The sequence below is a fragment of the Ailuropoda melanoleuca genome, chromosome 5 (assembly GCF_002007445.2).
Source record: "Ailuropoda melanoleuca isolate Jingjing chromosome 5, ASM200744v2, whole genome shotgun sequence".
NCBI classification, from domain to species: Eukaryota; Metazoa; Chordata; class Mammalia; order Carnivora; family Ursidae; genus Ailuropoda; species Ailuropoda melanoleuca.
In genome coordinates this window covers 74,928,021-74,954,371 of record NC_048222.1, presented here as the reverse complement: position 1 = coordinate 74,954,371, position 26,351 = coordinate 74,928,021, and the positions used below count along the sequence as shown (strand labels likewise).

At 44.5% G+C, this 26,351-nt stretch overlaps 1 protein-coding gene across 1 annotated transcript in view; it reads left to right on the top strand.

The window, feature by feature from the left end:
- The window catches only part of R3HCC1 (R3H domain and coiled-coil containing 1), a 48,431-nt gene that overhangs the window by 686 nt on the left and 21,394 nt on the right, over positions 1-26,351 (top strand). Inside the window, exon 2 of the mRNA XM_034661720.1 lies at positions 2,405-2,605. Coding sequence (XP_034517611.1) covers positions 2,405-2,605 — 201 coding nt within the window. The remainder of the gene's footprint in view (positions 1-2,404; positions 2,606-26,351) is intronic.

Genomic DNA, 26,351 nt, shown 5'->3' with positions numbered 1-26,351 from the left:
AAGGACACTAATCCCATTCATGAGGGCTCTATCCTTATGACCTGATTACCTGCTAAATGCCCCACCTTGTAGTACCAGTATATTAGGGGGGTTAGGATTCCAAGGACACAAGCATTCAGTCCATAACACAGGGTAATTCTATGATATGAGCGTAATGACGGATGATTAGTACAGCACTAAGCATCTGCAGAGCAGGGGTTGGATGGGTCAGGAACAGAATGTCCAATCTTAGACTCTAGCTCCTATTTTAATGCAACAACAATAACAAAAAGCAATAGCTAACATTTATTGGGTACTTACTGTCTTCCAGTGTGAAATGACAGCTTTTCCAGACACTGTGTGTAGCAGACTGAGTTCTCCAGAAGCAGGCCTAGAGACAGAGTTTGGGGTCTCAGGGCTCACCACCTGTGAAGGGAAAAGGGAAGAAGATTGTGGGGAGGAAGGAGTCAACCCACGATGTAGGCCCACAAAAGACTTGGCCACTCTGGCAGGAAATTCTAGGATGAGTTTGCCCATTACGGTCCCATGTCAGGCAGAAACGGCCAGGCCTTTATCCATCACCACCCCTCTCCCTCAGTTATCAGATTACCCTGGAAAGAGGGTGACCTCAGCTGGGGTGGCTTTCTGCAGATGGGGCAGCCCCTGAAGGAGCTGAAGGCTGGCTGGCTGGTGGCTGACCACACTCCCTGCAGCTGGGCAGCAAATCCTGGAAAAGAGGCCAGGGCAGTGCATCTCCATGACTGCCATGTTTTGCTAAGCTTTTTGTACTTCATCTTCCATTGAGACGGGAACTCTCATTTCACAAATGAGTTAATGGAGGCTTAGAAATGGTAAATAATTTGTCCAAGGTTACCAGTGGATGATTGTGATATTGTGATTTATAAGAAGACATACATAGTCTTCATCCCATTTTTGGCACAGAGATCCTAAAACCCTTGAAATTTCCTAAGTGATGAGAGTAGTAAAGGAGTGTTGATATTCTTAACCAGCCCCTTTCAATCACACCTAAGTTTATGTGAATGAAGTGACTTTTGGAAAACACCTAAGGATGGGGGCTGGATGCCAGAGGAACCAACCTTGAGATTAGAGGGTTGGAACCTTCAGTCCCTACACCCCCACCCCTCAACCTCTAGAGAAGGGAGCAGACCTGAAGACTGAGTGTGATCACCAATGGCCAATGGTTTAATCAATCATGCCTAAGTAATGAAGCCTCCATAAAAGCCCAAAAGGCTAGAGTTCAGAGAGTTTGCAGGTTAGGGAGCCAGAATGCATCCACATGTCACCGTGCTGGGCCCTAAACACCACCAGGCTAGAAGCTCCTTTGTTTAGGATCTTGCCCTACGTATCTCTTCATCTGACTGTTGATTTGTGTCCTTTAATATCCTTTGGAATAAACCAATAATGCAATGAGTAAAAGGGTTTCCTGGGTTCTGTGAGCTGCCCTAGCAAATTAATCAAATCTAAGATGGGTATCACGGAAACCTCTGATTTAGAAGCACAGGTGACAACCCAGACTTGTGATTGCAGCTGAAGCAGGGTGGCCGATGGGGGAGGTCACTCTTACTGGACTGAGCTTTCAACCTATGGAATCTGATGCTGCCTCCAGGTAGGTAGAGTCAGAATTGAGTTGAATTGTAGGACACCCAGCTGGCGGCCAAGAACTGCTTGATGGTGTGAGGAAACTTCTCCCAACCCCCCGCACAGTGTAAATTGGGTGTAGAACGCCTTTTTATGATGGAAAGAGGTTGCAGCTAGGTAAATCCAATTTTTGCATTTCTCTTTTACTTTTCCTCTCTTCTTCGTTTTTATCCCAACTAGGTAAAGGCTGACTCTCACCCTGACCCATTTATGAAACTCAAACACACACAGTCTTGATTCTTGTAAACCTGATTGCAGCTTTTCTTCAGCTTTCATAGGAGTAAGTCCCTTTGATTATGAGAGCACTGGAAGAGAAACTTCTGAAACTCAGAACGGAATTTGTTTTTGTCTTCTACTTACCATAAGCACCTACTAGAGCTTGGGGGATGTGAGGAGGGAGTGGGATGGCGGGGTACTTTTTAAGATGGATCCAAATCTAAGCTGTCTTTACCAGTTTCCAGGATTGGAAGCGAGGGGCAAGCATCATCCTGGCCACTAATGAGAGGACAATAGGAGCTGAGGCGAGAGTTCTAATTCTCTGTCACTAACACGGCAGAGAGGATGGGGGTTCTCTGGCGTCAGACCCCACAGATGCCTCCGTCACCTCACAAATACCACTGTAGCAACAGTACATTTCTTCTGGTCCTTCCGACTCCAGCGAGGGGCTGCGGAGAGAAAAGGAGACCCTTCTAGAAGGAAAGGCTCCAGAGATGCAGCCAGGAGATCTTGTTGAAAGTTGGGCTGCCGGCCCCAGCTACCTCTGTAGCACGTGGGTCTCGGAGGGGGCGGGACTCCGGGGGCGGGGCTCGAAGGGGCGGGGCTCCGAGAGCGGCCCGGCACGCCGCTGGCCCTCGGGGAGAACGGATTCAAGCCCCTGCTGGCCCATTTCCTCAGACCGTCTCCACACAGGCAGGGAGCGAAGCTCGCGGCTCTGGGAGCAAAGGGTCGGCGCCCCGGGGGGAAGGAGGTGAGAGGGACCACTGCGCTCCGGGGAAGCCGGCGGGTGGACGCCGGGCCGCAGGGCTTCGGAGCCTGCAGCGCGGGGTGCCGGGCGCGGAGAGCCGTCGGGCGATAAAGTCCCGAGAGAACGCCGAGTCCGCTCTCGTGTGTGATCTCTTGCGCCCCCTGGCAGGGTCCCTGCCTCCCTGCGCCCCAGATAGCGCTTTCTTCTCCAGCCGGTTTCTTGCGTCCCGATCCTTCGGGTCTTCACGTCTGTCCACCCGCACAGACACTGGTCCCTTAACCGCTGTTTGTGGCCTGTCGCCCTCTTCCGACGCTGGGAGGAGCTCGGGAGCCACTGACCGAAACCTCCCCGCTCCCTTCACAAGATAAAATCTGGGACAGCCAATCTTTGCCCTGTGCAGGGACCCGTCCGCTCGTGCGGAGGCGAGATCCTGCCCTAGGCACCTCTTCGGGACAGGGAGAAAGACCCCCGCAGGAAGCCAGGGGATATTTAGCTGATTCTAGGTAGAAGGCTGGTGCGTCTGTCCTGGGGTCACGACTTGACCCTTGCCACTCATCTCAGCCCTGTTCCAGAGTCGCTAGAACTCCCAGCAATTAAGTCTTCCTGCGGGTGCCAGAAGTCCCGGTTCAGCAGAGGGCAGGGGTGGGGCAGGGGGTTGAGGAGGGCACATTTTGCTGAGAAATATTCTTTATGTGTGCTGCCACCCTGAACTTTTGCCCCCTGCGTTCCAAGGTCACCAGTGTTCTCATGTTCTTGGACCATCTGGTGGCTTTGCTGGTGATGCCTTGGAAAGTGGCAGCCCAGGCTGCTGGCTCCTAGCCCTTTGGGGGCTTCTGTGGCGTCTGGGTGGGCTTTGACATCCTGTGTTTCACTGTCTCCATCCTGCACCTGTGCATCCACCTAAGCACTATCTGGCCGTGGTTGGCTCCTTCTACCACCGGCAGCACCAGACTCCCAGGGCTTCTCTAGTGGCCGTTGCATTAGTCTGGCTGCGTCCGTTTTTATCTCCTTCGTCCCTGTCCAGCTGCACCCTGGCCTCAGCAGATGGGGCAGGTGGTGCAGGGTGGAGCCTTGCTCATCTCTACAGAGCCCCCTATGTATATTCGAAGATGCAGCCCCAGCCTCTGACGCACCTATGTGGCGTCCTCCTTACTGGCTATACAGGTCACCTACAGTTACATTTACCACCTCACCTGTCGCTCTGTGCTGCAGCTGGTGAGCACACCTGACTATTGGTGGGGGGCAGCATGGGGACCCTATCAGCACCTGTCCCGTCTACCCCAGAACACTTTCTTTAAGGAGACCAAGGTGCTAAAGACCTTGATTATCACCTTGGAGTTTTGTGTGCTGCTGGCTCCCCTTCTTCATTCTTGGCTGCCTGATGTCCTGCCCTGTTTGTTGGGGAGACTCCTTCAGCATCTTTGGGTAGTGTGGCTGGGCCAACTCAGCCCTCTCCTGTGGTGTATGCGTTTAACAGGGAGTTCCACCAGGCTTTTGTCTCAGCCCAGGGCTGTTGCTGCAGCCCCTGGTCCTCTCAGCTGTGCTGGAGATGGTCATCTTCGGTGATGAGGACAGGCCCTGCCTGAGGGAGAGGGCTGCTGACTCCAGTGGAGGCCCCCCCTTCTGTAACCAGCTCCCCTGGTCTAGAGGATGAGATGGCCGTGAGCCTGGTCCTCAGTTAAGAGAGCCTTGTTCCTGGAGAAGTTCACCGGTACTCCCTTATGCGCCGAGCAAATGGCTGAAGCAGGAGGTTATAAGGTGAGCCATGGAACTAGCCTGTGGAGTCTGGGCGGCTCAAAGCTGAGGAATTATGGTCACCTCTGCAGCGTTGGGGATGCTCTGTGGGATCTACAGGGCGTTTTGGTATCATGTTCCTGGACTCTAAATCACAGAACTCTCTCCGGGTTTTCTCTTTCATTGCTGTCACTAGTTCTCATTACATGGCATCAAAGCAGTCCTCATCCCAAAGTCTTGCTGGACAAGGCATATAGCCCTTGATCAAAAATATCTTTTCTAATTCCTCAAATCCTTGAAGGGAGTCAAAGTCTTTGATGCCACAACTAAAGCGTAAGCTTTATGTGCACAATTTTTGGAGAGGCAATGCACTGTGTTATATTTACACTATACACTACAGGGTAAATGACTGAAGACAAAGTAAGTGGATGGTATGCCTTGAAGGGGAGGATCTGGGTGTGTAAGGGGACGGGGTGGAGAAGCAGGTAAATTGAGGCATTGATAGAAAACTTCATCATTTGGCCAGGAGCTGTCTCTGCCTAACCGCCTCTTTCCTTCATTGTTGCTGGGGTGTAGTCTGCAAACTGAGTTTACCTCCACTGGGTGGTGGTGATAGAGTTGGTAGTGGGTAATGGTAGTAGTGATAGTGATGCTAGTATTGGTAGTGATTGGTGGTAGTTGTAGCGGTATTGGTGGTGACTGGTGATGATAGTAATGATGGTGATGATGGTAGTTGTGGTAGGGGTAGTGACAATGATGGTGATGATAGCTGTAGTCATGGTGGTGGTGATGGTGGTGGTGATGGTGGATAATGGTGGTGGTTGTGGTAGCTAGGTGGTGCTTTTAATGATGGTGGTGGCGATGATGATGGCAGTGGTGATGGCGGAAGGATGCTTGGGTGGACATGGGGTAAAACCACCAGAGGGCAGGCTTGAGAGTCAGAACTTCAGAGTGAATCATTATACTCCAAGAGTTCCAGGATGAGGCTCAGAGGGGGAGTCACTTTACTGAGGTCACCCTGTGAGTGAGGGACCAAGAACAAACCAGGAACCCAGTACCATGACTCATACTTACATTGGGGGCATCTGGACTAAAGGCAGCCCCCATGCCCTAAGGTCTGTCCCTGGCCAACGGGCACAGTTCCCATGCAACTGCTGGCATCCTCCCGCCTTGGCACGGAGCTCCAGAAGCCAGTCTTGAAGCATACTTGGCTAAGCTGTAGTTCCTGATTTGCACATTGGCATACAGTTTAGTTGGCCAACTAGTCCCTGGGGGGACTTGAGGGGATGAATCAATAAGCCGTGAAATCTTGAGGCGAGAGAGGAGGACCATGGTGCCTGGGGATGCTATGGCAGGAGGTCTTAGAGGGGGTGCTGCTGAGGACCTGAGAGGTGGGCAGAAGTCACATTGCTGAGGCCAGCTCTATATGTGGATTAACTTTTCCCAGTGCCAAATGGGGAGCAGGCCGAGGGCCCCCAGAGCCAGGTTCTGTGGGGACAGCTTTTCCCCCTGCTCAGCCAGGACCCATGACCACTAAGTTAACATTGTGACATCCTTCCCCTCCTCATAGGGTAGAGGCTGGGCAAGTAGGATGGAATGGCCCCTTTTACTTTGATCTAGAGATGATTTTGGATTGTGGAGGAAAGATGGCAAGACCTAGGGATAGCAGCCAGACCTGTGATTTTGTGGCCTTGGACCCTGGGTCCGTAGCCAGAGGAGGTCAGGAAAGCCTTTGATCTGGCTCTTTCAGAGCTGGAGCCCCCAGACTACCTCACCTGCACATCAGAGAGCTACGGGGAGTGGGGGGGAGTCCCATCTTGACTAGTCTTTATGTGCCACACACCGTGCTAGACACGTTATGTGGGTTTCTCATTATTCAGTATCCATTACTCACCAAGGCCCAAAGTATTATTATCCCCATTTCACAGATACAGAAACTATTAAACAGAGAGAGATGGTTAAGCCTTTTGTCCAAGATCACACAAGTAGCCATGCAGTATAGACTGACCCCAATTCGTGCCATTGTGACCACTCTTCTGGCATAATGGGATAAAGGAGAGTTTGGGGATGGAATGTCTGTATTTTTTTGGGGGGGGGATATTTTAATAAATTACTTAGAGCCTGCTTCCTTCTTCTGTTGATGTAGGGATTTCCTCTTTCTGTACAAAGTACAGACGTGCGTGGCCCCGGCCTGGCTCTTCCGTTGTTCCACGGGCCGAGATGCATGTTGGTTGTCACTGGGTGGGTGGGTGTTCGAGCCTACTCTCATTCTCACTCTGCCCTCACTCACACAGCCACTGTGGGCTGCCTTCCTGTGTGCACAGGGATGGGCCAGCGTGGCCCGGTGAGGTCGGGAGACAAGGCATCCGAGTTCTGGCTCCGCCATTTCCCCAAGCGTGGTGTAAGGCAAGGCATGTGCCTTTGCAGAATCTTTCGGGGCTAGGCCATTGTTTGTGAAACCTGTCTTAAACACACATCAGGCCTCCTGGCCCTGAGCAGGTGTCTGCCCTGCTGGCCTGTCCCCTTCCCTGCCTGGGTCGGTGAGCTATAGGGGGTGGGGGCAGGTTGAACTGGAGCCTGATGGAAAGCTGCCTCTAGTGAAAAGGGGACAAGGGAGCTCTTGGGAATAATCTGGCCACTTGAGTTTCTGGGGCTTCTGGCTTGGTCGCAACAGCCATCAGTTCAGGCTGTCTGGCATGGAGTGATGGAGGGGGGTGTTGAGAAAGCCTGGGGTTTTAACTCTTCCCTGGTGGGTGGAGATTGCCAAGGGCTGTGTCCAGACTGCATGAGGCTTGGTGGCTTTGGGAGGGCCTTCCCTGTATCCCAGACCCTCTGCTTCACCCCGCAGCAGGCACGCTGACCCAGAAGGAAACTGGAGTGGGGAGGAGGAGCCCGGGTGGAACTGGGCTGGGGCCGGAGACAGAGGGAAACCAGGAGGGCTGCAGGGGGCTTTGAGTTCAAGTCCTCCAAGGGCTTGAACTCTGGACGCTGGGTGCACCTCTGTGAAGCTAGCTGTCGCCACCCAGAACTCACCTTCCATACCCCGTCCCAATTCTCCTGTTTCCCATCTGCCTGTTTGGGCTTAGGACCTCGTTTGTTAACGGACTTTGGAAACAGTTTAATGCCTTGTCTCTTGCCTGGACAAAAAGCCCCTTGAAGCAGGCAGCATGCTTTATCCTTCTCTTGTTTAAAGCTTGATGTTTTTATTCAGAAAGCACTAGAAAGATCGGTTTGGAAGCATGGTGGGGGCCAGGCTAGGTGCTGGAAACGAGAAAGATGGCTGTGGAGTTGTCAGCATAGGCCTGACGGAGTTGCAGGAGCCATTGAGCCCTCGCAGGAGCCACGGGTATCTTTCGTTCCCACTCCCTTGCCTCCTTTCCTTTCCAGAGGCGTAAACTGGGGCTTCTGGAGCCAGGGACCATGGGGTCTGAGAGCCGGCTCTGCCATTTATTAGCTCTGTGACCTTGGGCAAATCACTTCTCTGTATTTTAACGTTTACATCTGTAAAACGGGAATGATGCTAGTACTATCACCAAACATTGTTGTGAGGGTGAAATGAGTTGAATTTGTGAAGGGCACAGAGGGTGTCTGGCAGAAAGTCAGCCAGTTCCAGACGTGTAGCGAGCTCTCAGAGCCTTGCTGCCTCCAGGTACATCCTGGCGCCTCGTGTTTTCTTTGTTCATTTGTGGAATTCTTTCTTTATAGTGGGTGATTGTGTTGGATGTCCTAACAGATTATGTAGAGTGTGCATTTTTTTTAAAGATTTTATTTATTTATTGGAGAGAGAGAGAGAGAACAGGGGGAGGGGCAGGGGAAGAGGGAGGGGGAAAGAATCTCAAGCAGACTCTGCCGTGAGTGGAGCCCAATGCGGGCCAGTGTAGGGCGCGTTCGGGGTTGATGTGGGGCCTGATCTCATGACCCTGAGATCATGGCCTGAGCCGAAACCAAGAGTCAGATGCTTAACCGCCTGAGCCACCCAGGCCCCCATGGTTTGTGTTAAATAGTGCTTGTGTGGGCATGAACTGTCACATGCTTTTCTTGACCTCTTTGTCTCTGTGTCCCTCGTCAGTGTTTTGTGGATAAGCTTCAGATTAAAAATAAATATTAAGATGTTCATACTCAAATATTGACTAATAAAGAATGTAAAGACATTTTAAAGAATGAAGCAAATGAGAGTCAGGATTTTCATTAAAAATTCGTAATTTTTGTGTAGTTCTTAGACAAACATCTGTAGTCTGTTGCAAATTCACTCCCAAGGGTGGGCTGGGCTGGATCACGTGATCATCTTTCTTCTCTAATTATACATTTTTCCCCCATCTTTTTTTTCCTTTTTGTTTTGCTTCATATCTTCAATAAAGCAAAAAAGGTACGGTTTTCCATTTGCCATCCTTTACCGATATTTTTTCATTTGTGCTCTATGTTAGATAAAGTTTTTATATTATTATTATTTTTCTGTGATTTGGAAGCTATAGATTATATATCTGCCCTTTCAGTGGGTACCCTCAAATTTTTAGCATATTGATTTAACTATACATTTTCTTTCTAACAAATTCTAAAATTCTTCCTTATCTCTGTCTTTTCCCACTCAAGAACTTAAAGATGGTCTAGCTACAAAGTGAATGCCATCCTTGCTCATCATTTTATTGTTTTCGAGAACTTTCATTTGGCTTGAAGAACTCAATCTTATTGTGGAAAGTTTTAACTATATGTAATATTAGGGAAAATAATGTACCCATCACCCAGTTTCGGTAATGACCAGCACTTTGTCAGTCTTGTTTCATCTATAAATTCTCACTTACCTTCTTCCCAACATATTTAAAGATTCTAAGGCATCATACTATTTTCTCCACATACACTTTAGTATGAATCTTTACCAGATGCAAAAAGCAAAACTACCAGGTTAAAAAAGAAAATTCAACCAAGTAAATGTAATGATCTAATTGGCTTTATTAAATGATTCATGAATTATTAAATGATTCATGAATGATTCATTCTGTCTAGCAAGTAGAGGGAGTTCTGCTGAGCTAGACGAAGGCAAGATTTTAAAGGCTGAAAGAAGGGTGCCTGGATGGCTCAGTCAGTAGAGCATGCGACTCTTGATCTCGGGGACCTAAATTTGAGCCCCACGTTGTGCCTGGAGTTTATTTAGAGAAAAAAAGAAATAAAGGCAGAAAGAGGGCATAAAAAAGAAGAAGAAAGTAATTTAACAGCAAGGAATGCATTGTATAGGTGGGGTTACCCTCGTAAGGGGAGTGGACGGGTCTAGCAGTAAATTTCCTAGTATTGACCAGGAAATTCCATGTTAACTGGTTAAAGGTTACATTCCTGGAGGGTTGAAACTGCAGTTAGGTTAGGTATTAAGCCTTGGTTTGCTGACTTGGGCCCTTAACTTAAGCGATGCGGTTTTGGGTGTATGGTTTCTTTTTGACAATTCCTCCCTTTTGATCAGACCCTCAGCTTAACTGAGATGCATTTTGATTGCATCACTCTCAGCTCCTGCCTTAAAGTTCTCATAGCTGTTGTTGCTTTGTGCGGTACCCACAGGTCATGATGTTTTCGTTTTATCTCTATGATACTACAAATTACGACTTTAGGTTTACATTCTTTAGGTCAGCCATTGCTTTGTTCCTTTTCTGACATTCCATTCTTAGGGAGATCATTTGCTTAGTGGTTAGTGGCTATGAACTTGCACTTAAAGCTTTTTGAGAGAATACAACACGCCAGGGAGATTATTGTGATTACGATAAGCAGGCTAATTCCCAATATTTGGAGTGTACTTTGAAGCCTTGGTCCCCGAGACCCAAAGCAATCAAAATCAAATAAGTCAGAGAAAGACCCCAAGGAAGGAGTCATCTTTTTAAGCCACGTGGCTTGTTTTGTGATCTTATGTAATTGAGTTTCAATTTCCCCAGAAGTGCTAATTCAGGTCCAGCAGATGGTGTTGGCCACAGCACAGAGGCCTCCCTGCCCAGCTAAAAGGTAGCCAAGGGTTTATTTAGCCTATCATCCAGAACAATGTAGGCTAGAGAATCTAAGGATCTTTGCTGGGTAGCTATTGCCTTAGGAGCAGATTCTCCAGTAATTTTAAGAATTAAGAAGTTAGCTTTGTTCACATGTATCCCTAACCAGGGAAGTAGGCACCTGCCAAAAGGAGCGAATCCTGAATCATGAAAGCCACCTGCTAGGTCTTTTCTAAATTCTGAGGTGTTGACCAATAAGATGTCTTATTTTGCTTGTGAAAAGTTAGAGACACAGTTAGATTTTTCTTTTAGCCTGAAATAAAAGATTATTTTTTTGAAGATTTTATTTATTTATTTGAGAGAGAGAATAAGCATGAGCAGGGTGAAGGGCAGAGGGAGAAGCAGACTCCCCGCTGAGCAGGGAGCCCAGTGTCGGGCTCGTTCCTGGGACCCTAAGATCATGACTTGAGCCAAAGGCAGATGCTTAACTGACTGAGCCACCCAGGAGCCCCTAAAAGATTATTTTAAATCCTAGAGGTTACCCCCCCCCCTTAGTAGTGGCCTGGGAGCTAGAGGTGAGGGTGTTATCTTTCCAGGCTAATGCCAGAGAAAAGGAAAGGGAAATACAGGTTTCACGTTTAAAGTATGAAGTGTGATCCGTCATCTGGGGTGGAAGCCGTATTCCTTGATTCAGCTACGTCAGTCTGACTTAGAGGTCTCCACCATCTGTACAAGACTAGGTATCCGGTAGAACCTTTTTTAGCTGCGTGATGTGTACCCAAGGCTTAATACCTTTTAACTTGATAGCAGTGATGAGAACAAAGGCAAGAGAAACGAAGCTAAAATTAAATCTTACAACTGGCAGATAAATCCCTGAGATGTACAGATTGTAACACTCCTACAGCTCCCTCAAGGACTTCCTTTAATGTTTTACCACTACAGCTTTGCTCTTGTTAGTGTTGCTTTCCTCTGATAATCATAAGCAATTCCTCCAACAAGGATATATGTTAGCAATCATCTTTCAAACATATGGCCCACTGACATACAACTGAAGGGTCTCATGACGGTTTTACTAGATAGTAGCAAATAACCTTATCTGAATAGCAGTGAGCCCCTCAAAGTCCTAGGAACCTTGCTTCCAAATTCCTTAGAGAATTCCCTAACCCCCATCCCTAGACATCCCTAACCCCCACTAACTAAAAAGTATATAATCTGTTGTACCTCACAATCCCAGGGCAGCTCTTTCTGCCCACAGGTCCTGTCCCCATGCTATAATAAAATCACCTTTTTGCACCAAAAACATCTCAAGAATTCTTCTTTTTTAAGATTTTATTTTTTATTTATTTGAGAGAGCAAGAGAAAGAGAGCACGAGTAGGGTGAGAAGCAGAGGAAGAAGGAGACTCCCCACTGAGCAGGGAGCCCCATGCAGAGCTTGATCCCAAGACCCTGAGATCATGACCTGAGCTGAAGGCAGATGCTCAACCAACTGAGCCACCCAGGCGTCCCAAGAATTCTTTCTTGACCATTCGCTTGCAGCCCCACATCAGCAGTGTTAGGTGGTCAGGAGTACTTGGTAAAGTCCTTTCCAATGGGGCTCACGGGCCATTTTCTTCTGATGACATTTTCAGAATTCTGAGTTACCAGGCTCTAAAGTGTGACCAGAAGGATCCTTGGAACTTGTTGATAATGGACTTGAGCATAGGACATTAGAGACTTTCAGAAGCAGGTCATACTAGCATGAGACAACACAGGGGATCGGCAGAAGGTTGTATACTGATAGAATCCCAAGAAGTTTGCAGAGTTTTTCGTTGAAGCTCATACCATTTGTCCAGTGAAGTGGATGCCTCAGTCACTGGAGATCATGGGGATATACCCCAAATGGGAAATGGATCTTTTAACAGTTTTTTTGCTGTTGTGGGGACATTGGCCTTATAGCAGGAGAAAGCTTTAACTCATCTAGAAAACACACAGTAACAAGTATATACTGACAACGTAGCTGGGGTACAGAGGTCACGAGCACCTGGCTCCAGGGGTCCCAGACAGACTAGGTTTGGCCACTTGCCACTGACAGAATCCAAAGGCAAGGACATGAGTGGTGGTGAAATGTGAAAGTCATTTATTTCAGTGTGGCCAACACCGAGAAGACAGCAAACTAGCATCTCGAAGACTGTCTTCCCAGGTGCTGATGTAAGGAATATGTGGGAGAAAGGTTGGTGGGTACGTGCAGGTGGGCAGTGAAGATCAAGTCCGTTATTGTCTTGGGGTCAGTCACATGGGGTCCTTTTGGCTCAGGGTAGTCATTGCTTGAGCAGGTAGTTGTGGTTCCCATCAGGGGATCCTTTGCCCTCAGGGTCATTTGCCTGAGTTATGAGATAAGCTGGACAGAAGAACTTAATCAATTAGGAAGTTTGAGGTTAATATGGGGGTAGTCGGAGTCCTCTTTCAATAATCTATGCCAAGGGTGCCTGGGTGGCTCAGACCATTGAATGTCCAACTCTTAATTTTGGCTGAGGTCATGATCTCAGGATCATGGGATCGAGCGCCATGTTGGGCTCCACACTAGGTGTGGAGCCTGCCTAAGATTCCCTCTCTCCCTCTACCCTTACCCCCTCCTTTCTCAACCCCCCCATCTTCCTTGCACACACCCACTCTCTCTCTCTTAAAAAAAAAAAATAATCTATACCAAGTGGCAGTTGAGTGAAGTCTAGCTGTAGGTGTTTAAAGGGTTCAGAGGAAGGAGGTCTGAGGCCTCTGGGAATAAAAACAGTTGTTTTCAGGATTACGGACCTGAGAAGTCAGACATTGCTTGTAGATGGTTTTTGCTATTTTATAGAAGTCTTCCCACAAATGTCTACATAGTTTGAATCATCTTAAATGCGCTACAGAGAGTGAAGGAATGCAAAAGCCCAAACATGGAGATTATCAGGGAGCTGGGAAGAACCAAGTGGCTGTTTTGGGTTCTCATACCCTGACTGTCCATTTAATTTATAGCCATTGTTTACCCACCTTAATTTCTCTGACTCAGGAGCAGGCTGTTTCCGTGTTATGGGAAAGGTGTGACCATGAGAGGTCATTTTTGCAGAAGCAGAACAGACTTTTCCGCATATGCCACAATCTTCATAGATCCTGCTATTGCCTTTGCAGAAAAGCCAGTGACATATTGAAATTTCTTTCCAAAGACTCTTTTTCCACAAACCTTCTACGACTTTTTTTTTTTTAACATTTAGATTTTGTCCTAAGTTTTTCCTCTATAAATAACCAGGCTCACTTTAGGACCAAATTACTTTCTTTTCCTCAACAAGAATGTGTTTTTATTTCTCATATCTTGTCTTACCAAAAACATACATCTTACTTTCCTTGCATAGAGTTTTTTCCCTTGTGATTTCCAGTAGTCTATTAAATACACTTACTAGAATTCTTAACTCTTAGAAATCTTAATTTTTAGTGAAAAGTAAGTAGTAACTAATTATGAACTGTAATACCAGCATTTTCGATTTGTAAACTTACAAATATATTCTATAATTTCTAGAAGCACATGCCTTTTAAAATTTTCCAGGATAGCATTAACACATTCAGGTATCTTTTAGTTTTCTATAATGAGAAGGCAACAGTTGATAAACCTTGATGTGGGAAACAAAGGCAAAAGAAAAATTAAATTTCCTTAGTATTTACAGCCCAGTCACAAGTTCTTGAAACAGGCAGAGGACATTCCTCCAGGAACTCAGCTGCCTCGATGCTAATGCTTCGCTAAGGGCAAAAGGCAATCTTAGCTTAACATTATCCCAACCCCCCAGGATCCTGTAAGTCTACTTTAACATATGAAAATTCCTTTGGAAACTTCTTCTATTTCTACCCCCAACATATATGTTGGCAGTCATCCCCCAAGCATAGGACCCACTGATATAGATCTGAAGGGTCTCATGATGCAGGTTTTATTAGATAGTGATAAATGACCTTTTCCTAACAACAGCTAGGCCCTCGGGGTCCTGGAATCCTTGCTTCCAAAATTCCTTTGAGACTTAACCCTATCCCTAACCCCCTCCCAACTTGAAGTATATAATGGGCCATTCCTCCTGACCCCAGTGCAGCTCTTTCTGCCCACAGGTCCTGTCCCCGTGCTTTAATAAAACCACCTTTTTGCACCAAAGACATCTCAAGAATTCTTTCTTGGCCTTCGGCTTTGAACCTCAACATCTTTCTTCCATCAAACCTATATGGTCGGTATTTAATGCTTTAGTATTTTTGTCTTATTTGGAAATGATCTAGATATTTAATGAATTTAGCTTAACTAATCATTTAACCTCACTTAGCAAAACTTTAAGGCTTTAGGTTACCAAAAAGATTTGGGAAAACAATTTAAGTAGATCTAAATATTGCTGAAAAGTTTAAATAAACTTTTATCTTGTTTACATCTATTTAATTTACTTGTTCTTAATAACTATGTTTAGATTAGCTGCACAGACCTCATTAAACATTAGCCAAAGTGAGCCATTATCCTAAGCTCGTATTTTTTGTTGATACATCTTATAAGACGTAATATGAATTTATTTGGCTGGTAAACTCAGGTAGAATAAAAGTCTTATGTTTTACGTTGATAACGCTAAAGATATGTCTATTTTAATTAAATCATCAGCTTTCAACTAGCTTTTATATTGAATATTTTCCCAGATCGTGTGAACTGGAAAACCATTTGGCTTAGTTTCTGTCTTTCCAAGAGTTTTAGAATGCCCAATCCTTATAAGCACTTGCCTTCAAACCAGCTAAACAGAGCTCTTTTACAAATTAATTTTAGCAATACCATCTGGAGGTAGAAAAATATCTCACATTTACAACATACATATATGGACACACAAAAACAGATGCAGAGGGCCTCATAGTTTCTAATATTTGTGGAGGAGATTTTTAAGATTTGTATTTTGTTCCTGGACTTAACCTTAGGGAGGTCGTGCTAGACTTTGGACACAGGAGCCCTTTTAGCAGTTTATATTTTAAAAAGGCCTCTTCCTTTTTTTCCTCCTTAAGTCTCAGGTGATTGAGGGCTGTGTTTACATTTCAAAAGAATGAGAAGGTGCACAACTTTAAGGGACAAAGAAAAAATGTCACTAAGGTCAAAAATTTACAAGTCTTTTTGATATAAAGGGAAATTTTGGGATTGGTAAAGAACAGGTGAATTTTGCATTGCCTTTATTTTCTTATTTTATTTTTATTATTTTTTAAAGATTTTATTTATTTATTTGACAGAGAGAGAGACAGCCAGCGAGAGAGGGAACACAAGCAGGGGGAGTGGGACAGGAAGAAGCAGGCTCCCAGCGGAGGAGCCTGTTGCAGGGCTCGATCTGAGAACTCCGGGATCACGGCCAGAGCCGAAGGCAGACACTTAACGACTGAGCCACCCAGGCGCCCCTGCATTTGGCTGTATTCACCGATTCATGAATTGGGCAACGTCCCATCTAGCAAGTAAAGGGGAGCTGTGCTGAGCTAAACAAAAGAAAGGTTTTTAAGTGCAGAGGGAGAGCATTAAAAAAGAGGAAGAAGAGAATTTATTAGCAAGAAATGCATGGCTTAGGCAAGGTTGCCTTCCTAAGGGAAACAGAAGGGAAGTATTGACCAGGAAATTCCGTGTTAGCCAGTGGAAGTTTATGTTCCTGGGAGGGGCGTTGGTGGTGGTTTGAAGCTGCATTTAGATAAGGTATTAAATCTTGGTTTACTGACCTGAGGCCTTAACCCAGATGTGCTGTTTTGGGCCCGTGGTTTTCTCTTAACAGTAACCATAAACACCCCCTGACACGTAAGAACAACCCGTCTTATCATCTAGTATCCAGCCTGTATTCATATTTCCCTGGCTTTACCAAACGTGTCCTTTTACACCTTTAGTAAAAGGGCTGACCTCTTGCATTCGGTTGACATGTCTTTTCTTACCATTTGTTGTTTTCAAGTGTTTTAGCATTTTGGTTTGCAAAATTCTTCTTTTGTGGGTGGTCTTTGCCTCTCTCTGAATTCTCTCATCCCTGGACGGTGACTTTCATTTGCCTCCACCCCTGCCACGGGGCATCGGGTTAAGAACCAGGTTTCTTCTCGGCCGCTGAGAGCCCTGTGGATGTTGGTGAAGCTGCTGGCCCAGTTGGCTGGCAGTTAGCTTGGCTCAGGAACCCCTCCCAAGACAATGTCTTTGGTCTTTGCCTTCCAGAATAAGCCATAACTCCCGGAAGTGGTCCAACGTAGTTTTATTCTAAGTGCATAAATGGGAAGCTCTCCCTCTGTCCCTGGTGTTATGTGGTTAGGTGGCTTTGATCTCCCTTTCGAGGGCACTTTTCTTCCCGTTTATTGACAGGGACTGAAATCCCCGAGGGCTCTGCAGGTGTTCAGACCTGTAGCCCAGCTGGCTTACCGCTTCAGCCACCCTCACTTCCTGGTGTTGCCCAGAGACATGGGCCGTGTTTTTTAGTACAGCTAAATCTTTTTCATACCCTACAGGCCCTCTTGTGCTCCTTCGCCTCTAAGAGATTTGTCTTCAAAAGCTCGGGCAGAAGTTACCTACTGGTCACTGACCGTGCTGATTTTCATTCTCGTAAAGTGTGAGTCCATTTAGGTACTCTACTAGGCATCCTGGAGAACAGAGGGAATCATATTCGTGGGGGAAAGAATAGAGGAAATTTAGGGAAATGAAAAGAGACAGGTCTGTGGATCCTAGCGTTGCTGAGGTTGCGCGTTCCAAGTCATTGGCGACCCTCCAAGGGAAATGGTTTGCATGTTTTACCGGGGAGACTGGATGCAGGGCCCCGGGGTTTCAGTCTCAGGATAGAGTCACACAAGCCCATCTGTGACACAGAAGCAGAGAGCCACCCAGAATCTGTGGGACCGCTGTGGTCTTTGACAGGATTTTAGAGGCAGCCACTTCCAGTGGGTTCCATATAAAAATCGCCACAGTGAAAGATCTCATGTGACTGTAGTTGTTAAACACAGAGAAGACAGAGCACCCTGAGAAGAGCCAAAGGAAGGGCATCACGGGTGGAAGGAACAGCCATTGCAAAGCTCTTGCATCAAGAAAGGACTTGTCATGGAGAAATAGGAGGTCGGTGGGACTGGGAGGTAATGGGCAAGGAAGGAGCGTGGTGGTGTGGGAGCTAGAGCCATACTGAGGTGAGGCGATTCAAGCACCTAGGGCGCAGGGCTCATGGACGTGCACTTACTCTTGTGTCAGGTGTGTGCCTGGCTTGCCTCACCCGAATCCAGGCCCCAGTGTAGAAGGCCAGATAACTTAGAGCCTGAAAATAAGTTATTTGAAAGTATTGGAGTGCCATTAAAGGATTTTATGTAGGGGAGAGGATGATATGATTTCACTGACTCTTTAAAAGATGGGCCTCTGGGTGGCTCGGTTGGTTGGGCATCTGCCTTCGGCTCAGGTCATGATCCCAGAGCCTGGGAGCGAGCCTGCTTCTCCCTCTCCCTTGCCCCCCCCCCATGCTCTTTCTCTCTCTCTCTCTCAAATAAATAAAATCTTAAAAAAAAAAAAAGGATTACTCTCATAACTTGTTACGGGAAATCTTTAAAAGAGGCCTGAGGAGCGTGGCACCGTTTCCCTCCCTTAATTAGTGAGTGAATAGTGTCAGCTCTGGGGCGCAATATTATGCAGATACTTCAAGAGTCTCAGTGTTGCCAGCAATAGAGTAGACAGAATTACTCTGCATGTCTCTTACGACAAAAATGCTTAGAAATACTCAGTAAATAAGAAATAAATTTAGACGTATATCTGGTCATAGGATTGAGTAAATGAAAAAAATATTTAGATATTGTTGGAAAACAAGATTCTCACTATAAGAGAAAGTATATATAAATAACGGATGTGAGGAAAAAGGGGAGAATGTGTTGGTTTGCTGGTGTTGGATTGGAATTAAGAAACCAGTATAGACTTATATTTGACAAAATCAAGAAACTCTTAGCTCTTTGAAAGGGCCTTGTATTAGTTAGTCACTGTTCTCCAGAGAAACAGAATCAATAGGTGGTACCCCCCCTTCTCTCTCTCTCTCTCTCTCAATTTATTATAAAGTATTGGCTCACATAATTTTGGAGGCTGAGATGTCCCAAGATTGCCATCTGTAAGTCGGAGACTCAGGAAGACCTGAGGGTCGGAGAGCCAATGATGTAGATGCCAGTCTGAGTCTGAAAGCCTGAGAACAGGAGCATGGAGGTCAAGAAAAGATTGACGTACCAGGACTCAGCAAGCAGAAAGCAAATTCCGCTTTTTTGTTCTATGCAGGCTTTCAGTGGATTGGATAATGCCCAACCACATTGGAAAGGGCAACCTACTTAACTTAGTCCACTGATTCAAATATTCACTTAATTTCTTCCAGAAACACATTCACAGACACAGCCAGAAATAATGTTTAACCAGATATCTGGGGATCCTGTTTCCCAGTCAAGTGGACACATAAAATTAATCATCAGGAGCCTAGAAGCAGTGGCATCTCAGGAGCAATTAACATACAGAAAGTCTGATCTTAATTTTAAAATATCATTTCCCAGTGAAAGGAATCAGAGATCCTTGGATAAATGAGTCTGAGGGCAGGGTCAGGGAAAGTTTAAGGTGAACTAGAATATCTTGTTAGTCCAGAAAGGACGCTTTCAAAAACCAGTGGAAACATGTCAAAAGGACACAGGAGGCAGCTTGAAAGAACACAAGAATAATCAGGGAATCAAAATGAATAATGAGAGGGATGGTTTTTAACACACCATATTTAAAAATTAATGAGTTTATTTTGATACTAACTTCAATGATGATAATGACTGAGTTGGGGTGGGGGGCGTCTGTGGGATGGAGAAAGGAAAGCTCTCCTTAGAGAACTAATAAACATTGAAGGAATAATAGAATTAGAACAATTACCATTTTGTAACAATCACATCAAAAACTAATTCAGACAATAATAGCTAATTTAGACACTACTGAGCAAAGTATTTTTGGGAACAAGGACATTCAGACAGTCTGAAAGTATCACCCCTTAACTTATTAATGACAAATGAGGGGAAGTGTCTTTTTAATGGGTAAACTAGGTAGATATTAATCAAATAATCAAACTTACCATTACCGCAAATGTAGAAAATGGCATCATGTTCCTCCTAATAAGATGGACTGAGAAGGACACAATATTAACTGTGCACAATTCTTGACCAAAAAAAAGTTTACTGTGAAACTAAGAGTAAAATAATCAGGCAAATCCACAGACTTTTAAAATGTCAATGTCATGGGGCGCCTGGGTGGCGCAGTCGTTAAACGTCTGCCTTCGGCTCAGGGCGTGATCCCGGCGTTATGGGATCGAGCCCCACGTCAGGCTCCTCTGCTATGAGCCTGCTTCTTCCTCTCCCACTCCCCCTGCTTGTGTTCCCTCTCTCGCTGGCTGTCTCTATCTCTGTCTTATAAATAAATTAAAAATCTTTAAAAAAAAAAAAAAAAGAAAGTAATACATTGTGAAAATGACCAGGCAGATTTTTAAAAAAGGAAATAAAATTTCTAAAAATAAAAGTATATTCATTTATTCACCAAATCTCAATGAGTGGGTTAAACAGCAGCTCTGATATATCTTAGAAAAGAATAAGTGGGGGCGCCTGGGTGGCACAGTGGTTAAGCGTTTGCCTTCGGCTCAGGGTATGATCCCGGCGTTATAGGATCGAGCCCCACATCAGGCTCCTCTGCTATGAGCCTGCTTTTTCCTCTCCCACTCCCCCCTTGTGTTCCCTCTCTCGCTGGCTGTCTCTATCTCTGTCAAATAAATAAATAAATAAATAAATAAATAAATAAAATCTTTAAAAAAAAAAAGAAAAGAATAAGTGAACTGTAAATGGAACTGAGAAAATTACCCAAATGCAGAATAGAATGATGAAAAGATGAGAGAAACACTAGGTTTCCAGTGTTCTCTAGACCTTCCACTAGGTGGGAGGAGGAGGAGGAGGAAAGAGAGAGAACACAAAGAAAAGGTCTATCATGTATCTAACTCAATGTCCAGAGGAGAGTTTAAAGATGGAAGAGAAACAATATTCAAAGAGAAATCAGTGAGTGTTTTCCAGAACCGATGAGAGGTACGAATTCAGGAAATAGATTCCAGATTAAGTAAAAAAAAATCATACCTAGATCTAGATCCTATAGACATCACAAAGTTAGTACAAGTATTATGAACAATACAATATATTAAAAGTTGTGGGGTGCCAGCATAGCAGTGCTTAGCCTTAAATGCATATACCAGAAACAAAGGAAAGTTGGAAAACCAGCAGTCCTCAGCTTTCATCTCAAGAATCTAGGCAAAAATAACAAATCAAACCTAAAAAGCTAGAAGAAGGAAATAAACATAGATATTGATGAAATGGAAAACAAAAGCAAAGAAACTTACCAAACCCAAAATCTGGTTCTTTGACAAGATGATTAATATTGAGACATCTCTAGCAAGACTGATCAAGAAAAAGAAGACAGCACATTACTAAACCCAAGTTCAGCTGCCTGTCACTTGAAAGGCCATTACTCTAGAGACGAGTTTTTTGCTGTTGTTGTTTTTAAAGGTTTTATTTATTTGACAGAAAGAGAGTGAGGGAGAGGGATCGCACAAGCAGGGGGAGCTGCAGGCAGAGGGAGAAGTAGGTTCCCTGCTGAGCAAGGAGCCTGATGTGGGGACTGGATCCCTAGACCCTGGGATCATGACCTGAGCCTATGGCAGATGCTTAACCCACTGAGCCACCCAGGCACCTCTGAGAGTCGAGTTTTTGACTGGATAGAAATTTGAGCTTTATTCGGGAGCCCAGCAACCCAGGGAGAAGGCAGACTCTTGACCAAAAGCCAACTCTGAGGTTTCTGCCTGGTTTTTGGGTTTTTTAAGAGGTTTAGGGTAGTTAATCAGCAAAGGGAGTACAGTGGCTTGCAACATTTATTGATTTCATGCAGACTTGCTGATGCCAGCTACAGTATTATCTCAGTACTTCAGCGTTGTGTGAGGGGGTCCAGTTCTGGTTTCATGATGTACAGGAATACTCTGTTCTTTTTGCAGAGGAGGGCAGGGTCTACAGATGCACAAAGCTAGGTCAGTAAAATCATTTGTGTGACCTAAAAAAGAAAAATTTGTATTTATATTGCTAAAAAATGTCTGGGCTAGTCAGAAAGCCAAGACATTTTCAGACTTGCTGGCCTCTGTGGCCTGGGAAAGTTTGGTCCTTCACTCCTCAAGGCTAGTGCTCTGCAGATCTCAAAGAAAGTAAATTAGTCTGTTACCTGTCAAAGGCCTTCGGTCAGCAAGTAAGGAGTGTGATAAGTTAAAGCAAGTCAACCTTTAAGACTGGTTGGAGTGCTGTTGAAAGAGCATCACTACAGATCACACAGTTAGGCTACAGATGTTAGGAATAACTTTACACTTTTAAAACACAGCTTACCAAACTGACAGAACAAGAAATAGAAAAGTTGAATAGTTTGATATCTATGGAAGATTGAATCCATTGTTAAAAACTTCACAAAGAAAACAGCAGGCCAAAATAGCTTCACTGCAAAATTTTCCAACCATTTAAAGAAGAAATAAGTTTTGCACAAACTCTTACTGAGGAATAGAAAAACAGGGAATACTTGCCAACTCATTTATGAGGTCAGCACATTCTAGTCACAAAAGTCTGACAAGTATATTACAAAAAAGAAAAGTAGTGCATCAAGATTAAGGGCAGTTTATTCCAAGAATGCAAGGGAAGTTTAATAGTTGAAAATCAATCAGTTCACCACATGAAAGGGAGAAACAGAAGAAAAAAAAACATAATTATCTCGACAAATTAGGAAAAGCACTTGATAAAATTCAATACCTATTCATGATGGGGGGGTACTCTTTAGCAAGCCAAGAATAGAGGATAATTTTTAAAAACCTGATAATTATCAACTATAAACCTACCAAGAGTATCATATGTAGTGGTGAAATATTGAAAGCTTTCCTGTGGTTGTTATAGTTATTCAATATAGTACTGGAAGTTCTAGCCAGTTCAGTAGGGCAAGGAAAAGAAAAGTGGAAGGACTGGAAAAAACGAAAAAAAAAGCTATCTTTATTCACAGGTGATACAATTGTGTATATAATAAATCCAAAGAATCTATAGATAAGCTACCTGAAAGAAAAGTTAATTTTAGCAAGATCACTGGACACAAGCTCAATATTTGAAAAGTCGATTATATTTCTATGTGTTATCAACAAATATAAAAGAATTTGAAGATATTATCTGCGATGGCCCCCAAAATACCAAATTTCTAGGAAAAAAATCTAACAAAAGAAGTTGAATACCACTTCACCAGAGTTTCTCAACCTTGGCGCTATTGACACTTTGGGGTGGATAAGTATTTATAAACTATTTTTATTTATCGAGAGAGAGCACGCACAAGCAGGCAGAGGGGCAGAGGAAGAGGGAGAAACAGACTCACTGCTGAGCATAGAGCCTGACGTGGAACTTGATCCCGTGGAATCAAGACCTGAGCTGAAGGCAGACACTTAATCGACTGAGCCACCCAGGTGCCCCTACTGTTCCACGTCTCAAACTCCTGGTTTCTACTCTCAACTTGACCTCTACCCCGATTCCACCAGCAGAGGGAGCCCTCTGTTCCAGGTGTGGGCTCAGGAGAAAATGTCTTTTCTACAGATACTATCAAAACAATAAAACCAAGTCTGCTTTTTATTATCACCATCTGCTGGCAATTTTAAACTGTGTGGGTAATAAATGCTTTTCTGAAAAAATAATTTATCGGTCTAAGTTCAAAATAATGGCTGTCGTTATGTAAGCTTCAAACGGAACTTATATAGTACTGTCTTTAGTAAACCTTATACTTGGAAGCTAATTCAGGGAATTCACAGTGATACAGTGGGCTGCCACACATTTATTTTGAAAGTAAGTTCTTGGAGTGTTTGAGTGGCTCAGTCGGTTGAGTGCCTGCCTCTTCATTTCTGCTTAGGTCATGATCTCACGGTCCTGAGATGGACCTCTGCACTGAGCGGGGAGTCTGCTTGGGTTCTCTCTCCCCCTTTCCCTCAGCCCCTGCCTCCTGCACTACCCCGCCTCCCCACCCNCCACCCCCGCCATGGGCACAGACACACAAGCACTGTCTCTAGAATAAAAAAATCTTTTCAAAAAAAAGAAAGAAAGAAAGTTCTTAATAGTTTGGAATCGTTAAAGCTCATTTTAGGTGCAGTTTATGTCTTCAGTCATTATGATAATACATATTCCTGTGTTGAAACAGTAGATTCAAAATCGGCCAGGATAGCACAGCAACCATATACAAAAGAAATAGCATGAGTTAACAGTAATTATGTCATTTTAATTATGACCACTTGGAGTTTTACTTATGTTTAAAATTTAAAACACTGAGAGAATACAAAGTGTTTGGTATATTTTTGTTTGGTAAGTGCAAATCTTAGTTCATGCATGATATGTTTTACCAAATTCGAATATCCTTAAATTGAAATTTATTCTTTTTTTAATGTGAATTGTTGCTAAACTAAAGAACAAATCAAGCAGTAATGATTATTACTGATTTCTATGTGATTGTTAACAATAATAATTTTGTCTAGAGGAGGAAGATGTTTAAAAATGATCCACTCCCCAGGTAGCCAATATGCTGGTTGTGAAACCAAACTACTGAATATTTCGTCTCTGAATATACATATATAAGGACAAAGTTTACTACCTCCTGGGGTGCTCTCTATCCTTGCAGTTTGAGAACTGGGTGAGGGAAAAAATAAGCCGTTTTTTCTGGCCTGCAGAGGGACAATGAGGAGCATATCAGATGAACTATGGCAGTCTTCATAGTAAATCAGCTGATGCTCCATCTGTGGTTCCACAGAAATGGCTCACATGTGGGGTTTATTTTACTGAGCTTCTGTGAATATTTTCTTTTTTCAGAGTCGTCAAAAGGAGTGACTTCCTAATTATTCATCCTTGAGCCCGTAAAGGGGTCTTAGGGAGTGAATGCAGAGTTGGGCTCCGAGCCTCCCAGCCCAGCTTGAGCCCAAACAGGTCACACCTTCTTATTAGGGTCCACACGTCACATGCTGAATTGTGTTCACTCGAAGTTCCTATGTTGAAGGCCTAACCGTCAGTACCTCAGAATGTGACTGTATTTGGATACAGGACCTTTAAAGTGGTGATTAAATAAAAATGAGGCTCTTGGGGGAGGCCCTAATCCAGTGTGGCTGATGTCCTTCTAAGATGAGATGTGGACATACAAAGAGACCCCAGGGGCCCACGTGTACAGAGGGACAACCACATGAAGAAGCCAGAGGCCAGCCCCCTGCAAGCCAAAGAGAGACGTCTCAGAGGAGACCAACCCTGCCAGCACCTTGATATTGGACTTCCAGCTCCCAAAACTGTGGGGAAAAAACCAAAAGTATGTTAAAGCCACCCAGTCTGAAGTATTTTGTGCCGACAGCGCTAGCAAACTAACACAGCAGGTGGCATTTGTTTGAACTGAGGGTTCCACAGCTAGAAAGTGTTCAGAAATTACTAGAATAGGGGTCAGAGCACAGACTCTGAGACCATTCCTCTGGGTTTGAATCCCGGCTTTGCTTGCCAGCAGCAGAGCAATGGGGTGGGCCATTTACTGAATGCTGGGGGTCCAGTTTTATGTCTGCAAAGTGGGAGTGATAACCACTACTTGGGATTTCAATGGGGATGACATGGGGTAATGTATGGAAAGTGCCAGGCCCATCGTGGGAGCCCAATAAATGAGGATGCCAAGCCAGAGCATTCCCCACTGCCTTAGCTCATATAAGTGAGATCTTGCCCAAGATGGCCACACTGGGGAGAGCTGGAAGTCTGTGGATTTTGTAATTAAGGGAGGGTCATTTTAAAAAATATTTTCTCAGTTAAATTTTAAAAATTTTGCTAAATTTGCATGTAGTGTTAACTTTGAATGGTTGGAAAGATCGAAAAATAAGTGTCTTTTCTCTGCTTATAAAAATAGGATATGTTTATACATATATTATGGAAATAAACGTATTCTATAGATATATTTTAGAAAATTTGTGTGAAAGGTGCAGAGTCTAGAGAATAAAACAACTCATAATAAAACCACTCAGGGACAATCACTCCCCACGTTTCAGTATGTTTTCTTTCAATATTTTTTTTTCTGTTGTCTTTTTTTAAATCGAGGACATCAATTTTGTGGCACATCTTTTCATTGAAGTTTTAAGCTTGGGCACTTCCTATGCCATTACAAAGTCTTTACATTCATTCTTTCCTCCTGTCCTTTAAGTCCCACTGCAGCAATAGGTTCTGCTGTGAAGTGGCACTTGAACTGGGGAGAATGGATCTGGGTTTGGGTGGGTGTGCGAACACCAGCATTAGGTCCTCGTAAGGAGTCCCTGGCAGGAGCTTGGAGGCTGAGATGAGGACGGGCCTGAGCCCTGCAGCCCACCAGTGAGACCCCCCCCACACCCCCACCCCTGTTCCCCATCTGGGTTCCTGTTGCTCTGGCCCTTTAAGAAGGGAGCTAGATTTTGTCAAATGCTTTTTCTGCATCAATTGAGAGGATCATATGGTTCTTGACTCTTTTCTTGTTGATATGATCTATCACACTGATTGATTTGCGAATGTTGAACTACCCTTGCATCCCAGGGATGAATCCCACTTGGTCATGATGGATAATCCTTTTAATGTACTGTTGGATCCTATTAGCTAGGATCTTGTTGAGAATTTTGGCATCCATATTCATCAGGGATAACGGTCTGTAATTCTCCTTTTTGATGGGGTCTTTGCCTGGTTTGGGAATCAAGGTAATACTGGCCTCATAGAATGAGTTTGGTAGTTTTCCTTCTGTTTCTATTTTTTGAAACAGCTTCAGGAGAATAGGTATTATTTCTTCTTTGAATGTTACTCCCTGGGGAATCCATCAGGCCCTGGACTCTTGTTTTTTGGGAGGTTTTTGATCACTGCTTCAATCTCTTCATAATTAATAGGTCTGTTTAAAAAAATCAATTTCTTCCTGTTTCAGTCTTGGTAGTTTATAGGTTTCCAGGAAGGCATCCATTTCTTCCAGGTTGTTTAATTTATTGGCATAAAG